This window comes from Cucurbita moschata, unplaced genomic scaffold (assembly GCF_002738365.1).
Source record: "Cucurbita moschata cultivar Rifu unplaced genomic scaffold, Cmos_1.0 Cmo_Scf00016, whole genome shotgun sequence".
Classification (NCBI taxonomy): domain Eukaryota; kingdom Viridiplantae; phylum Streptophyta; class Magnoliopsida; order Cucurbitales; family Cucurbitaceae; genus Cucurbita; species Cucurbita moschata.
The window spans coordinates 1,318,779-1,335,909 of record NW_019268532.1 but is presented as its reverse complement, the minus strand read 5'-3'; the positions used below and the strand labels follow the sequence as shown (position 1 = coordinate 1,335,909).

The 17,131-nt window shown below is 35.7% G+C and overlaps 2 protein-coding genes across 2 annotated transcripts; one reads left to right on the top strand and one right to left on the bottom strand.

The window, feature by feature from the left end:
* Positions 1-3,403: 3,403 nt before the first annotated feature.
* LOC111454689 lies at positions 3,404-8,791 on the top strand. The gene is made up of 5 exons (XM_023096190.1): positions 3,404-3,922; positions 4,387-5,256; positions 6,017-6,472; positions 7,129-7,315; positions 7,393-8,791. Exons 1-5 carry the CDS (start codon positions 3,404-3,406, stop codon positions 8,325-8,327), a joined length of 2,967 nt encoding a protein of 988 aa, XP_022951958.1. The 3' UTR covers positions 8,328-8,791.
* Positions 8,792-9,488: 697 nt separating this feature from the next.
* LOC111454690 (nuclear pore complex protein NUP85) lies at positions 9,489-16,474 on the bottom strand. Its single transcript, XM_023096191.1, has 18 exons — positions 15,951-16,474; positions 15,618-15,720; positions 15,314-15,424; positions 15,119-15,202; positions 14,487-14,558; positions 14,315-14,371; positions 13,484-13,603; positions 13,133-13,333; positions 12,894-13,004; positions 12,785-12,822; positions 12,536-12,692; positions 12,027-12,128; positions 11,853-11,909; positions 11,574-11,720; positions 10,587-10,657; positions 10,429-10,519; positions 10,130-10,186; positions 9,489-10,048 (listed from the first exon to the last, which is right to left on the bottom strand). Exons 1-18 carry the CDS (start codon positions 16,334-16,336, stop codon positions 9,854-9,856), a joined length of 2,160 nt encoding a protein of 719 aa, XP_022951959.1. The 5' UTR covers positions 16,337-16,474; the 3' UTR covers positions 9,489-9,853.
* Positions 16,475-17,131: the final 657 nt, after the last annotated feature.

The following is a 17,131-nucleotide window of genomic DNA, read 5'->3' as shown; positions in this document are numbered from 1 at the left end:
TCTCTTTTGGGCTTCCTCTCAAGATTTTTAAAACACGTCTTCTGGGCGGCATAGTTCTAAAAACCAAGATAGTATTTCTTAAGTCTAACACTCGTTATTATAAATAACACTATATCACATAACATGAACTCATACAATATTGCAAACATATCACATGATATTAATTCAATCAGCCTACTACAATCAACAACATTTTCTTAATCTAACATATATAATATCATAGCTTATTCAGTAATATCTAACATATATAATATCATAGCTTATTCAGTAATATCGCATAAAAATAAAGTGCATGCGATTTAAGGACGTTTCTTTTTCTTATCTTACGCAAGGCATACCTGACAGTGACGGATATCGATGGTAGGACCATAGAACGTGCCAAGCCTACATCGTAGGCTAGTCTACAAGATCTATAACCTAGAGCTATGTACCAACTGTAACAACTCTAGATTTCGGCTACCTAAAGTTGCTGCCATCATCTTAGACTAAGTTCGTAAGTAGAATATAACTCTTAAAACATAAACCTAATGTCAACATAAACCTAATGTTCGCCATCAAAAACATAATTCATAAATAAAATTAAAAATGATAATAATGGATAATTCGAAACATAAAATGCATACCAATCTATTCTAACCTAAGTTTAGGAATTTAAATATGCTACTAGCCTATGCACGTGTCATGGTCTCCGATTACGATACCGTCGTCAGCCGTACACGGCGCCTTGCATTTACCGTGTGTTCTTAGAAATACACACGCTGTGTGCTACATCATTTTGTCATATTGCCTAACATCGAATATGGCACAGATTCAAGCACAGTACAGCTTAACATCGTCAAAACTGATTTGAAAGCCATCACCAAACATTCATCAAGAACTGCTAAGAGAGTAATTCTGCAAATTAAGCTAGTTATGCGATGAAAATCATTCGTAAAAGAAGAAACGACGGCTACTTACGCAGAAACAGCCTCCTTGCCGATCCTAGAACAAAGCTTTGCCTTCTTTACATCATGATCTCCCGACATATGCGCCTTCCCGCCACCAATTTTGCAAGAACCCTGCCCATCCATATCCTTCGCACTTGAATTCCGCGACATTTTAGCTTACTTTCAAAAGTCCACAAAGCTAAACTCGATGCTTCCGCGTTCAATGATGAACACAATCCATTCCCCAAATTCCCCAAAAACTTCAGGAATCAGTTCGGAAGGCCACAGAATCTGCTTCAAAATGTGCATATATATATATATATATATATATATATATATAGAGAGAGAGAGAGAGAGAGAGAGAGAGAGAGAGAGAGATGGAGGAGATGGGGGCATTTGGGAGGCGATCAGACATGGCGGCCTCTCCCTCTGCAGCCTAAGCCTGTACAACACGAACATAATCACAAACGATATGTAGTTCATAAAAACGACATGTCGGTTGAACCATTCAGTTTGGGCCTCGTCTTTTTCATCTTCTGGGCCTGGATCATTAGTATCGGCATTTAGTGGGCCATTTAGCCCAATGCCTTTTTTAATTAAGTATTAGGGCGTTAATTTAAAGCACTTAATTAATGATAATTATGGTTGCTTGATTTGCCGACAAACCAGCCCAACTGTCACCTTTGTCCTCCCCTTTATAAACCTTGTCCCTCAAACTTTTAAATTATTTTACCTTTTAACCATACTCTTAAATTTAAAATTTAAAATTAAAAAATAAATACCAAAAATACATTATTGTAGGTAAAAAAATAAGCATAAATCTGAATTATTATGGCTGACCCACCATGGTAATGCACATTAAGTATTTTTTAACCATTTTATTTTTACAATCGCTCTCATTAATTCACATATTTGTCTTTATTTATTTGATTTCATTTTCTTAAATAAAATTCATAATACTTAATTAAAAAATAATTATTATGTGAACGACGCTCGATACTTAAGTCACTATTGTTAACCGAGATGAAGATAAATAATGAATTAATTAATTAATTAAGGATTCAAAAGAGTTAGATTATTTGGCATTGTCACCCAACCATACTCTTATTTTTTATTTTAAATATTTAATTGTCCTCATCAATTTAAAAAAAAAATAAGAGATAAAAAGACAAAAGAGACCTTACAATTTTTTAATAAGATGCTTGAATTATTAAAAGCTCAAATTAATTTAATTAGTACTTTAAATATATTTATATTCTTAAATACGGGAGAACTTTATAATTTTAAGGTCCCAGATCCACCGCTACAGATATTATCTTCTTTGGGCTTCCTTCAAGGCTTTAAAACGCGTCTATTAGGGGAAAGTTTCTATACCCTTATGAATGGTGGTTTGTTCTCTCCCCTAAGACATCACAATAATGGTATCAAAGCCAAGTTTCGAACAATGTGTCAGCCTTCTCGCTGTTCCCCGAAGGGAGGGGGTAGACACGAGGCGGTGTGCCAATAAGGATGCTGGGCCCCAAAGGAGGATGGATTTGGAGCGGTCACTCATCGATTGAAGGAAGGAGGGTGGATTGTAATGTCCCACATTGGTTGGGGGAGAACAAACCACCATTTTTATAACTGTTAGGTGTTCAAAATCATTAATGCTAAAAGACAAATATGGATCTTAATAAGTAAGTTGAAAATTAAATAAAATTAAAAAATGAAAAGAAAAAAAAAAGGAAATTATTTAATTAAAATAATAAACTATTTAGTCGTAAAAATTGTAGTTATTTAATTTATTGGGTGGAGGAGATAATGTAAAACAAAGGAGTGAAAGCTTCCAAACAACCATCCTATCTGGCCATTTGCCTGACAGCCCAATCCTCATTTGACTTTTTCTTTCTTTTTTTAAAATTAAAAATAATAATAATAATTATTATTATTATATAAATTAAGACAAAAGTGAATCTATTTATTAAAATTTTATTTTAAAACTGCATAACAATCACAAGACTATAAGATTTCATTAATTACAACATTAACGTAAATTATACATAAATTTTCTAATTAAATACATAATAAGAGGGATTTTTATAGTATTATAAATAGCAATAAAAAAAATTAATTTATTGTTATATATATTTTTAATTAATTTTAAATAAAATCAAACTAAAATAACTCTAAACCATAATAAATTGAAATTTTTAATTTTTTAAAACTGATATTTACATTTTATTATATACTAACTAAAAGACTTAATAAATATTATATTAAAAGTTTATGATTTATTATATATTTTAAAAAAAATTCAAGTAAGGATAATATTGTAATTTTAATAAATAATATATGTTTTTTTTTAAAGTTTATTGATATTTTTTAATATTAAAAGAAAATTAAAGAAAAATTAAAATTGATACCCGCTCTTTTACTTTTTAGTCCATCTCTCTCTACTCTCGACGCGCTCTCTCTCTCTCTCTCTCTCGCTCTCCTCCATGGCTCACCTCTTCAGAGACCTCACTCTGGGCAATTCGAAGAGGGAGTCCACTCCACCGCCGCCATCTCCGCCGCCGTCAACTATTCCCGTCCGTCCTGTCATTGCCGCTGCTGATCTTCCTTCTCCATTTGGCCAACTTGCTTCTCAACTCACCGATTCCGATCTCCGCCTTACCGCTTTCGAGATCTTCGTCGCCGTTTGTCGGACCTCTTCTGGTAAGCATCTTACGTATGCGTCTTCAGCCAACCAGCATGCAGAGTCTCTTAATCATCAACACTCTCCGAGCTCCCCTGGATTGCAGCGATCTCTCACTTCCACCGCTGCCTCCAAGGTTAAGAAGGCATTGGGCCTCAAATCTCCAGGTTCTGGTTCTAAAAAGAGTCCTGGCTCTGGCTCCAGTCAGGGAAAGTCTCGGCGGCCTTTGACTGTTGGCGAGTTGATGAGGATCCAAATGGGGGTTTCTGAGACTGTCGATTCCAGAGTCCGAAGAGCGCTCCTTAGAATTTCTGCTGGCCAGGTTTTTGTCCAATTTTCTTGTTTCATGTCAAATTCGATTAGTTTTGATCATCTTGTCCATATTTTTTCAGTTTTTTTGGCTGGACGTAAGGTATGCTGGTATTGGAGGAGTCCATTGTTTTCTCAATCTTTTTCTTATTCCTTTTTGTTCCATTTTTTGTGATTGCGATGCTGAATTTCGTGTAGCTCTTCCAATTTTTTTATCTTTTGCGTCATGCTAAAATACGATTCAGCATGGCAGACCCAATGTAAGTGGCGATGATGATGATTTACACGTTGAAAATTGATACTAAAATGCTGGATCGGTGTTGCTGAATTACCTCGAAATTTGTGAATTATCACGATTTTAGCTCTTGCAATAATTGAAAACAGCATCTTCATCCAATTTGAAGCATGATGTGTTTCATTGGAATGCATACTTAATTTTTGTCCATTTCTGATCTATATGTTGTTGAACTTTTACAGGTTGGAAGAAGAATTGAGTCAGTTGTAGTTCCTCTAGAACTATTGCAGCAGCTCAAGGCTACAGATTTTACAGATCATCAAGAGTATGAAGCTTGGCAAAAACGAACTTTGAAAGTTTTAGAAGCCGGTCTCCTCTTGCATCCTAAAATCCCCGTTGATAAGTCGAACGCTACAGGACAGCGGCTAAAACAAATAATTCATGCAGCATTAGATAGGCCCATAGAAACTGGAAAAAATAATGAGCCTATGCAAGTTCTTCGTAATGCTGCGATGTCTCTTGCTTCCAGAACATTGGATGGATCACTAAACGAGGTATGCCACTGGGCAGATGGGATGCCACTGAATCTCCGACTTTATGAGATTCTCCTCGAGGCCTGCTTTGATGCACACTATGAGACGTCGATTATTGAAGAAATTGATGAGCTCATGGAGCATATTAAGAAGACTTGGGGAATTCTTGGGTTGAACCAAATGTTGCATAACCTTTGTTTTACCTGGGTTTTATTTCACCGTTTTGTTGCTACTGGTCAAGCTGAACTGGATTTGCTTTATGGTGCTGAAAGTCAGCTAGCAGAAGTTGCTAAAGATGCAAAGACCTCAAAAGATTCCGAGTATGCCAAGGTTTTGAGTTCTACATTGAGCTCAATTCTGGGTTGGGCAGAGAAGAGGCTTCTTGCTTATCATGATACGTTTGATTCTGGGAATATTGAAACCATGCAAGGTATTGTATCTTTGGGGGTATCAGCAGCTCGAATTTTAGTTGAAGATGTATCAAATGAGTATCGTAGGAGGAGGAAAGGCGAGGTTGATGTTGCACGCAGCAGGATTGACACTTACATTAGATCATCTCTGCGAACTGCTTTTGCTCAGGCAAGTCATTACCTGCTCTAACATTCTCTTTAAAGTTATAAGTGATGAGATACATAATACGTTATTACTGTCATCCAATGTTGTATCGATGACCTTTGTGACAGTAGAATTGACCTTTCATTATACAATAATCAAGGATGAGAAGAGGCTGATGTTATCTGGTGTAGGTATCAAACATTCATTGCAAAATACTTTTCTGACATGGAAATTGCTCAAAATTAATACAGAGAGACGGAGATCTTTCTTCTCTTTTCTGATTGCTGATTCATTTTATCAAGTTGGACGACCTTTATAGTGTCCATAGTTTTAGGGCATGTGAAGCACCAGGGCACCTTGCCTCATCCTCTATAGAGTGCACGGCTAGGTTTGCCTTTTGGCACTGTGGTGCATGCCGTGCATCCTTTTTAAATTTTTATTACTAAGAAAGAAAAATGGAGTGTCAATTTATGCATACAATCTCTAAGATCAAACCCTCTATTTTTTTATCTGTCCATGCTTCATAATCTTTTTTTTCATATACTAAATATTCATTATGTTTTCTATATTATGTCTTACCTCCCGAAACCCCACAAATTTTCCCCACCTCGTGCTTGAGCTCTAGATCCATTTCACCTTAAGGACATCCTATGATTTAAAAAACACTGATTCCATCTATTTTAAAGATTTAGTTTATCTATCGGAAGCCTGCAGCATCCTTTTATTATGGCCAACTTTCTCATGTCAAATCTGTTGAATTTTGATTTTTTTTTTTATCAAGCAGAAAATGGAGAAGGCAGATTCAAGCAGGAGAGCATCAAAAAACCTGCCAAATTCTCTTCCCCTCCTTGCCATTCTTGCAAAGGATGTTGGTGATCTTGCAGTCAATGAGAAGGACATTTTCAGTCCGATACTAAAAAAGTGGCATCCATTTTCCGCAGGAGTGGCAGTGGCCACCCTTCATGCTTGTTATGGAAATGAATTGAAGCAATTCGTCTCGGGTATTGGAGAGTTAACACCAGATGCTATACAAGTGCTTAGAGCTGCTGATAAGCTAGAGAAAAATCTTGTGCAAATAGCAGTAGAAGATTCAGTGGACAGTGATGATGGTGGCAAGGCAATAATTCGTGAGATGCCTCCTTATGAGGCTGATTCTGCAATTGCCAATCTCGTTAAATCGTGGATGAAAACAAGATTGGACAGAATGAAGGAATGGGTGGACCGAAATTTGCAACAAGAGGTGTGTCCTATAATTTGCATGTCTTATTATAGTATGTTGTTATTTTCCCTGTCAAAGGCACTTTACGAAATAAGTTGCATGCTGATATCACGTCGAGGGATTTCCTTTTCTCATCATTCCGTTACTGCCATACTTCCATAGCTTTATCTCCTCTCACTTACTCTATTTTATGATTTACTTGTTTATGACATGTCAATAGCTGCAGCAGCTTGTTTCTCAAATTGAAATATATTACTAAGTGATGCTTTGCTATTTTCATTTTCTTGGATCCTCCCTCATACACGGTCTAGCATTAGGTTATAATTGAAATGATGAAGGTATTGGTTTTCTTATTTGTGGGTTCAAGACAGTCTTAATTCTCAAAAAGCGTTTAGCAATCGGACTTGCTTACTCCTACTAGTTGCTTCCGTTAATGACTGTTTAACGTGGCTTGCTTCATAATTCCTTGCATGGCTATGGACTGGTTGCTAAAAGGGTTTCCAAGTGCTACAATGTTAATCTTTTTCCTTTATATTGATTTTTTCTGTTCTATGGATGAAGTTTGTCTTACTATATTTCTGGGTGCTTGCTTGTGCTAGCTTTTCTTCTTTTAAAAAATAAATTTTGTTATCTTATTCTTATTGACCGAGTAATTTGATTCTTTACTATGATTCAAGACATGGAATCCAAAAGAAAATCAAGGATTTGCCCCATCTGCTGTTGAGGTTCTGCGAATAATAGATGAAATATTGGATGCATACTTTCAGCTGCCGATACCGATGCATCCTGCTTTACTTCCAGATTTGATAGCTGGTCTTGATAGATGTCTTCAGTACTATATAACGAAAGCAAGATCTGGCTGTGGTATCTTCTCCTTACATTAATTTACTTCCATAAGTTGATATTCTCTGTTATAAACTTCTCTATTTCTTTATCTTTAGGATCACGAAGTACATATATTCCGACTATGCCAGCATTGACTAGATGTACCATCGGATCGAAGTTCCAAGGATTTGGGAGGAAGAAAGAAAAATTACCAAATTCTCAGAGGAAAAATGCCCAGGTTGCAACATTGAATGGGGATAATTCATTTGGGATGCCTCAGATCTGTGTTCGTATAAACACATTCCATCAAATTCGAGGTGAGTTGGAGGTCATGGAGAAAAGAATAATCACTCATCTGAGGAATTCTGAATCTGCTCATGTAGAAGATTTTTCTAATGGTTTGGGGAAGAAATTCGAACTCTCACCTGCTGCTTGTGTGGAAGGAGTTCAGCAACTCAGTGAGGCAGTTGCTTACAAAGTCATTTTCCAAGATTTAAGCCATGTTTTATGGGATGCTCTGTATGTAGGGGAGCCCTCATCTTCTAGGATTGCGCCTTTTCTTCAGGAGCTCGAGCACCACTTGCTCATCATCTCAGACACTGTGCATGAAAGAGTTCGAACAAGGATTGTTACTGACATAATGAAAGCTTCTTTCGACGGTTTCTTACTAGTTTTGCTTGCTGGGGGCCCTTCTCGTGCCTTTTCTCGACAAGACTCCCAAATAATTGAGGATGATTTCAAATTGCTCAAAGATGTATTCTGGGCAAATGGGGATGGTTTGCCATCGGAGTTGATCGATAAGTTCTCAACCACATTAAGATGCATCCTTCCTCTTATGAGAATGGATACAGAAAGTATCATAGAGCAGTTCAAACGCACGACAGTAGAGACATTCGGATCTTCTGCTAAATCCAGGCTTCCATTACCTCCAACATCTGGGCAATGGAATCCAACTGAACCAAACACTCTTCTACGCGTTCTTTGCTACCGAAATGACGATGCAGCTACAAAGTTCCTCAAGAAAACTTACAATTTGCCCAAGAAGTTGTAATAGAAAGGTGAATGACAGAGATTAATGCTTGGCCAGAAATGTCGATCCTTCTGCAGGATCCCAATGAAGAAGATGGCAACGGAAAAGCATTCTAAAGGAACAGTACCATCTTGTACTACTGTTTAAGGGGTTACAGAAGAACTGGGAGAGGACTGAGCAAGATTGGCAAGAAGGTTAGATTGATATTTATTCACAATTCAATTGCTCCACATGAATATATTAGGTCTCATCATTTATAGTGCAGCTTTTGTTTACAAGGTTCTATGTTTTGGGGGCCTTTGGCCATATCTTTATTCATTTTTTCCCCTGTTTTTTTGTTCCCCATTTTGTTAATCGTATACGATGATGCCATAGGAGGTAGAATCATTATCATTGTTATTCACGAGCGCTATTCTGGTATTTAGTGTGTAATATATATATATATATAGCACCCATTTCTTTATTGCAATGGAAATTTTTTATTATTTCTTTATAGCATATTATTAGTCCTTTTTTTTTTTTTTTTTTTTTTTGCCAATATACCCTTCAACGAAGTTTAAGGATGATCAACTCATTTAGGGAATGATTATGGATTTATAATAAAAAAATACACTCTCTGTTGGTATGAGGCATTTTAGGGAAGCTCAAAGGAAAGCCATGAGAGCTTATATTTAAAGTGGACAATATCTCGTCTAACCATACATATCTAATACGCATTTTAGATTTCTAAATTTGTATCTAATAGATTTTTTTTTTAACATATTCAAAATAGAAAAAAAAAACTAGTTTATAAGATTAAATTATTAGGCAATAAACTTTAATTTTATGTTCTAATCTATTCTATTAGTATTAGTTAGTAATCTTGGCTCAGTTCTTTTGTGGCACGAGTCCTCCATTTTGTCTCTGTGGATCGAGGAGAAAGAGGGCTAAAGGGGGCCGAGCCTCGAAAGAGGATTGTAAGGTGAGAGAAGCAAAGAGGTCAACCTCTTTCGAATATACATAGATTCTGACAATGCAATGTAGTTGAACTCTTATGTCGAATGAATCATCCTTTTCGTGTTTTTAAAAAAATGCTAAATTATTATAAGTTGTAAAGATATTGAATCAAGTCTCTTTTGCAAATTGGTGTTTTAGAAAAATGCTAAATTAATTAATAATCTATTAGACACAAAATTCAAATCGGATCAGTCAAACCCAGCCCAAGTAGACCATTTTTTCATTTCACGTTTTCCTTCTATGCACAAGCATTTATAAATAAACTACCCTGTGACCAACTATAAGTGTTGCATAATATGGCATTAGATGATCTTCATGTCCCATGAACCTCTCCCATAACAAGATTACACTTCCGTACTAGACAAATAAAAGCCTCAACGGTAGCCAAGAGATGGATGCACAGTTCACCTCAAGTGATTGGTCCAAAAAGGAAGCGAAGATCTCGACATGTCGAAGAGGAACTATACCATCATAATTTTGTTCATGGTGACAGATAGGTGCAACCATCTGGAGAACGGATCGACCATTGGCTCGGTTAGTCCACATCATCCTCACCCCTCCAAAAAAGCACGTCCTAGATTTTTTGCAAGAGCCAACCTGATGGAGCTCAATGCCAGAGGTGACAAGTCAGATTCAACGAAGTCTGGTCGCAGCCTTGCCATTGACAGCTCTTGTAGCTTGTTCAACAAAAGGTTGGTTTGCTCAACGTTTAGTAGAGGACCTTCGTGCCAATCAATAAGCTTCAACTGCAGAGAGGTCAAGTTGTCATTCTATAATTGCAACTACATATCAGTTCAACAACGTGCGAAAATATATAATATAATTACCGAGTCATTAAGAATTGGCAGCCAAAAGCGCTGAGGTGTTGAAGGGTTCTTCATAAGCTGCAGAATCAAATAATATTGATCACTAAAAGAGGTCCAATCGATAGCAGATAAAATGTAATGGGATTAGATAGGGAAAATCTCCAGTATTGTTTTTCTAATTAGAACCAATAAAGGCCTCAAAGTGCTTGATGTTTCATTAGGTTCAATAAATCACCCAATTAATCTTTAAAAATGTGAAACTGATTTTGAAACAGATCAAAGCTTGCCATGTGCTTTTGTAAGGGAAAGTTGAGTAATACCGCAATGAGAGAGTCTACTGCAGACTGTACAACTCCTGTAGTTTTCCCCTTATGATGAACGTGATGAAGTGATTTTTTGAAATCCCTGTACCTATTCATCCACCAAAGGTTAGATAGGAGAGAATAAATTGAAAGAAAAGCAAGGGAATGAAGCATACTTGTGGAGAAACTCAAGGCCTCCAGTATTCTTAGATTCAGAACCCAATAATTCGATTAATCCTTCCCATTGCTGCAAAATTGATAAATGGCGAATATGAATGCGACTGATTGCACAAATATGGGACGCTTTTCACAAGTGATACATCAATAAAGGAATTTTAATGAGCAATGCCAGAATATGATACCATAGAGATGAAAAATAACCAGACATTTATGTAACAAATCCAGTTTTGGAAGAGCTGGAATTCAACACATGGGTTCTCCAAATTAAAAATCTCAAAGCATCCTGGTTTTAAGAGTGTGTTTTGCATGCCTTTTAAGGTGCTTAAGATGACTAAAGATGCTTTTCTCAAAATTTATGGCATTTGGTTAAAATATTTGGAGTGATTTTACCAATTAAAGCACCTTTATAAAAAAAAATTTATAATCAAAAGTTGGTTAGAAAATTTCAAAAAAAAAAAAAAAAAAAAAAANGCATTTAAATAATTATTTCCCAAACATGCTTATTACAACAAGTGCTTCACACACACACAAAAAAAAAAAAAAGACACTTTTCTCAAAAGTCAAAAAACATTGACTTGTGATCTAAGAAGCATTGATACAAATACATGACACATATAATGTCACGTTATTTTTATTTTAAATCTAGGATGCAAGACACATTTATTAAAATGTATATTTATCAAATGTATATCATTTTGGTACAAGAAGGAAATTCAAAGTCTATGTTGATGTATTTATACACTTGACAAATGAGTTCGATGTATTTCTGTAACAAGTATTTGATATGAGTCTAACAAATATTAAATCTATATTAACACTGTACAACTAGTATCTAACATGTCTATTGTGCTAACAAGTGTTAAATTAGTGTCTAAGAAGTGTCGGAGTGTTCGACACGTGCATACACGAACACACTAGCCAAACTAAAGTGTTTGCTTCTTAGTTTGAGATTAGGGAATGCTGGAATTAGAGATTTATATTACCTTGAAACTTTCATCAGATATGGACTTTCCAACTGAATCAAACAATTGCAGGGCAATCTTGTTAAGACGAACTTCATCCCTAGCTTTCCGAAGCCAAAAAACCCCACACCCTTTCCTACCATGCTTCCAGTGGTAAACTCCGGCAATCTGAACATTAGAATTCCTTTTTTGAGTGTTCGTGCATGTAAATAAAACATGAACTCCTAGAATACTTGTGTCCATTACAAAATTTGCCTAGTTGTAGGCAATTGAAAAGTAATAAATTAAACTGAAACATACCTTCATAATGTTCGAACTAAGACCGTCAAGTTCATATAATCGACATATCTCTAAATTCTACAAGGAGAAACAAATCATGTTAAAATTCACCTTCAAAAGATAAACCCAGATCAAGTAGAGACTCCAGAAGCTCCAACAAATATAGAATTTTGCAGTAAAACGTATATCAATCACCTTAAGTAGCATCCCATTATGTTGAACAGGTTGATTGTATAACAACGTTTCTAAAAATCCAATTCCCTGCTTTGCGCACGATGTCAAGTAAATTGGAGCTATCTAAGACACAAAAGTGTCAAAAACATAAGGATTAGTTGATGTCATGAGGGAAGAATTTTCATCACCTTGTACAAATAAATATATATAAACAAAGAGCTTGAACAAGACGAGTCGTCAAGAATCTACTTCAAACAGCAAAAAATGCCTGAATGAACTTCTTTCTCCCTCCTCATTTTTAACCTGGGACCTACTTAAACTTTGTGAATGTTTGTCCCCCAACTAAAGGAACATAACTTGAATAAGAAAAATGAACCATGTAAAACCATACATCTCAATAAACAATCTACATATGAATAGAACTAGAACTATTCAGGATATCCTTCTTTGAATCTTTTAGACAAACCCATCACAAAAAAAAAAAAAAAAAAAAAAAAAAAAAAAAAAAAGTCCATTACAGAAACACAAACCTGCCAAGTAAATGCATGTGAACAGAGAACTTGGGCATACACAAGCCGATGAAGCTCCTCTATGCTAATTCCCCCAAGATCATAGAGCTCCTCATGTAGAAGAACTTCTACTTGATCACTCTCTTCCGTCAACAATTCCATGGCATGTGTAACCATCCTATCAATAGACAGTACTAACAAGCTTTAAACACTGATGCATTAATGCATATCAAGGGTATAGGCACCAAAGATAAGGCTACTGTAGCTCACCAGGGGCCAAATCCTCTTGAACACTCCGCTAAAACAACCTGAGCCATGACAGAGAATCCCCTTGAGTCAAGAATAGAAAATCAGAACACATATATTCCACATTCCTAACCTCTGTACTTTCTCCGAGAATTCCAATCATTAGCCTCATCAAGCGATCAGTATTAGATGCTTTTTTCAACTGCATACATCTTTCTGCCAGGTTGTACATGCTTTCTAGACCCTGACTAAACCGAATAAGATATTAGCCTCTTACAGGGAAATGTGCAGGATACAGAAACTCTGTTAGATTGTTCTAAAGTGGGCAACTGAAAATTAGTAGAACTCTTGTATCGTGCAGGTGAACATTACCATCGTGAATGGTCTAACATACAAAAGCTGAGAGATATACAGTTCCATCCAGTTGCAGTTTGCACCACTGAGGCTCTCAACATTTCCTAGAATGATCTGAAGCATATTCCGCAAACCTTCCCTTGTCTGAACATGAGCACAGTGAACCCAAAACGCACTACCGTCCAACTTGGTTATTTGCGATCGCCATTTTTCCCATGCCTATTGAACAACATGATGTGCAAAATTTTAAACTTAATTCAACATGGTTATTTGCAACCGCCATTTTTGTCATGCCTATAGAACAACCTCTATACCTTGTATCAAGGTTTTTCACATGATGTGCAAAATTTTAAACTCAATTCAACATACCTTCGTAAAATCAGGCTTGGTTTTGAAGCATTCACCAAGTCTACCAGAATCCAACTCAGGGCGCATGCGTGGCATTTTTGAAACTAGAAGAGCCACTGCCTCTACCAGTCCATTCTCTGTCTGTCATCCATTAGGTATCAGATGAAGTTATAAAAAGACATTTCTATTGCCACTACATTACTATAAATTTTAGAGATACACAACTGACAAATACAAGAAAACTGACATCACCTGTATAAGGAACAAAAACCACTCATTCTAAACATCGAGAGATCAGTACATCCATCACCGAGGAACATATACTCTCCTTGTTTTTTAATTTATGTCATATCAAAATCTTTAGGAACACTCTTTCCATCAGAAAAATCCATTCAAACAAGGAAATTTTTAATAAATTCCTCTCATATTTAACTCATCAATTACATTCCTATAAGGAAATATGGTCATAATCTTAACTCCCACTTCATAGAATGTTTCACTTGTCAAGGAAGCCTCCCTCAAAATTTTCTACTACCGTTGAATTTCTTTCATAAGACAAATTGTTCAATGTCTAATTTGCATTTTCTTTTACGACTATGTGGACTATACCCCATTCACCAACATTTGTAACCACTACACTGTTTGCTCAGTAAAAACTTCATTCTTTATAAGTTCCTTCCCCAGTAAAGTGTTATGGGCTAACTCTTATTTTAAGGAAAATCATATAGTAAGTTCTTGTGATAGTACAAAAATGCATATGAAGATGTAACAGCAACTCTTAGATCAAAAAGTTCACACATCATATTTAGGGTTCTTTTGCAATTTATGGGCAACAGAAAATTTCTAACAAACCTCCCGATTGCTAAGCTGATCGAGCTGATAAGATCCATGTAGGCGCAACATTTTCACCTGCAAGCAGAACCAGCATTACCACTTTTTAAATCATTGTGTGATGTGTGATGTCATAAGCTGGTTAATAGGTATAAAGAATGGAACACTAAGTGAATATCCTATAACCACTTACAACAATCTCTTGCCAACCAACTGCTAATGCTGATGAAATGACATCCCAATAACTTGGATTATCCTCAACTACCTTGACATAAAAAAAATTAAAAAAAGAAAAAATATCATAGTTAATGATCACCAATGACCAAAAAGAACAATGGATGCTAACATTTGCAAATATCAAGTAACAAATCCAATTGCATGGTAAGGAAACAATAACAATAAATCATACAAGGCAAACTTCACCAAAAGGACTATTTACAAAGTCTATTAAGGCAGGAGATATGATATAAAAAACCATTCTCTCAATTCTACTTTCTTGCAATGAAAAGATGTTGCGTTCACCTTCACCAGCTACAAATCAGAGAGTAGCAAGCCTTCTCACAGAAAAATAACAAAGAACAACTACTACCAATCAGAAATACTATAGCAGAAAAAGGTACACTAGAACTAAGATAAAGCTTGTTTTGGCCTGATAGGTTAATATGGCCTAGGAGGTTGGTTAGGTATTGAGATGAGAGAACTGGGGGGGAGGCCTTTCACTCGTAACAAAAATTAGTAAGTGGGAACAAAAGTCTAAAAACTATAAGAAACACATAGGTAACTAAAATGAATGAACGAAAAATGATGGAACCAAATGTGGGGAACCTGTAAGTCGTCAAGTTCTTTTTGAAAATTGACAAGTTTTGAATGGATAGTTGATTGTGTAGTTGAGAGAACGCTATCATATTCCTGCAATGACAAGACAAGTATGAACTATCAACAGATAATTATTACCATTAGTGGGACTTTTCCAAGATAAATTCTTAAAGAAAGGAATGAAAAAGAAGGGAAGATCAATACAGCTAACCAATCAACAAGGCGTTCATTAAGCCACCAATGAGACTGCTTGTCTGCATAAAACACATCCATCAGCTCCCAAGCAGCTTTCAAACATGCAGGCTCCTCGACTCTCTATAGAGATTCTTAAAATATCAATAACAAGATTACTTATGTCATAAGAAATAATGGTTTAGCAACAGTAACTCCGCGTCCACAGTGACAATCCTCAGTAAACTTAACGATATCCAAGCACTTCCAGGCATTATTACTAGAAAGAGCTACAAGAAGTCAAAATTAATATGCGACTGCAGAAACATTAACTCACCTTCAAAATTTCCAGTGGATCCTCAATAGCCGAGCTAGGAAGTGACTTCGGGTTACCAAGAATTGAACTCACGTCCTTGCTATACTCCGCTATGTATTCCCACCTGTTTTTAAACGAGTCCCTTCTAATTAGTAGAGGAATAACTCAACATGTATCAAAGAGGTTTGATAATAAAAAGCATTGCGTCCAATTCGATGTACACCAGAAAATCAGCAGGACTCCTTCAAATTCCAATTCACATTTCTAATAGAAATATGAGTTTTCATTCAGATAATACAATCCAACAAATTAAATTATAAATTTCTAATTACCACCACATTCTTTAGCGCTTACCCATCCGGATTAAACTGTGACAAACCCATCGACATCTTCGACAAGCCCAAAACCATATTCTTCCGACTCTGAAGAAGAGCAAATGGGGAGACTGAACCGTACGCGATCCTCCGAAACTCCGCAGCACTAATTTCCGTATCTCCATTTCTGATCTTCACCTCCAAAACTTGCCCGCCAACTTCACCGTCATCAGAACCTGCAGAATTGTCGCCACACTGCTGCTTAAAAATGGAAACACGGAAGGAGTTGCCTCTGGCCCAGGAAATGGATAATCGAGCTATTGGAGGCTTAACTTCATGCCTGATAGGGTAGACCACTTCTCGGTCCACCGAAGAGGACAATACTAGAGCTCCGCTGGGAGAAGAATCAGAAACGGGGGCTGGCATTTCAGCAGCTTCAACTCAACTGAGTGTGAGTGAGCTCTGCTAGGGTTTTGGGAGCGAAGAAGAGAATTCGAAGAAGAGAATTCGAAGAAGGAAAAAGCCGGGAAAGTAAAACAGTTAGGTCTAATTAAGCCCTAACTTCGCGGTTCGGTGTAAATGACGAACCCGGATTTTTTCGGTCATTTTGTATGTATATGTATGTATGCATATGCATGTATATATATATGTATGGATATGTATATGTATGTATATATATGTATGCATATGCATGTATGTATATATATGTATGCATATGTATGTGTATTATATATGTATATGTATATGTATATGTATGTGTATATATATGTATGTGTATATATATGTATGTGTATATATATGTATGTGTATATATATGTATATGTATATGTATATGTATATGTATATGTATGTATCTATCTACATGTATATGTATATGTATATGTATGTATGTCTATATGTATATATGTATATATATACATACATATATGTATGTATGTATGTATGTATGTATATATGTATATATATACATACATATATATATGTATGTATGTATGTATGTATATAACTATAATAAGTATTTACTATTTACGTGTGAAAATCAAAATAAAATAAGTTGAAATATAAACTTAAAATCACAATATTATTATTATTATTTTATTTTTTATTTTTTATTTTTTTGTAATATGGGACGCTTTAAATAGAAAATTCAAACCTCTAACTTTAAAATATAATATATCTCTTGTCTGTCAAATTAATTTTTTTTAGCCTAACATATACATA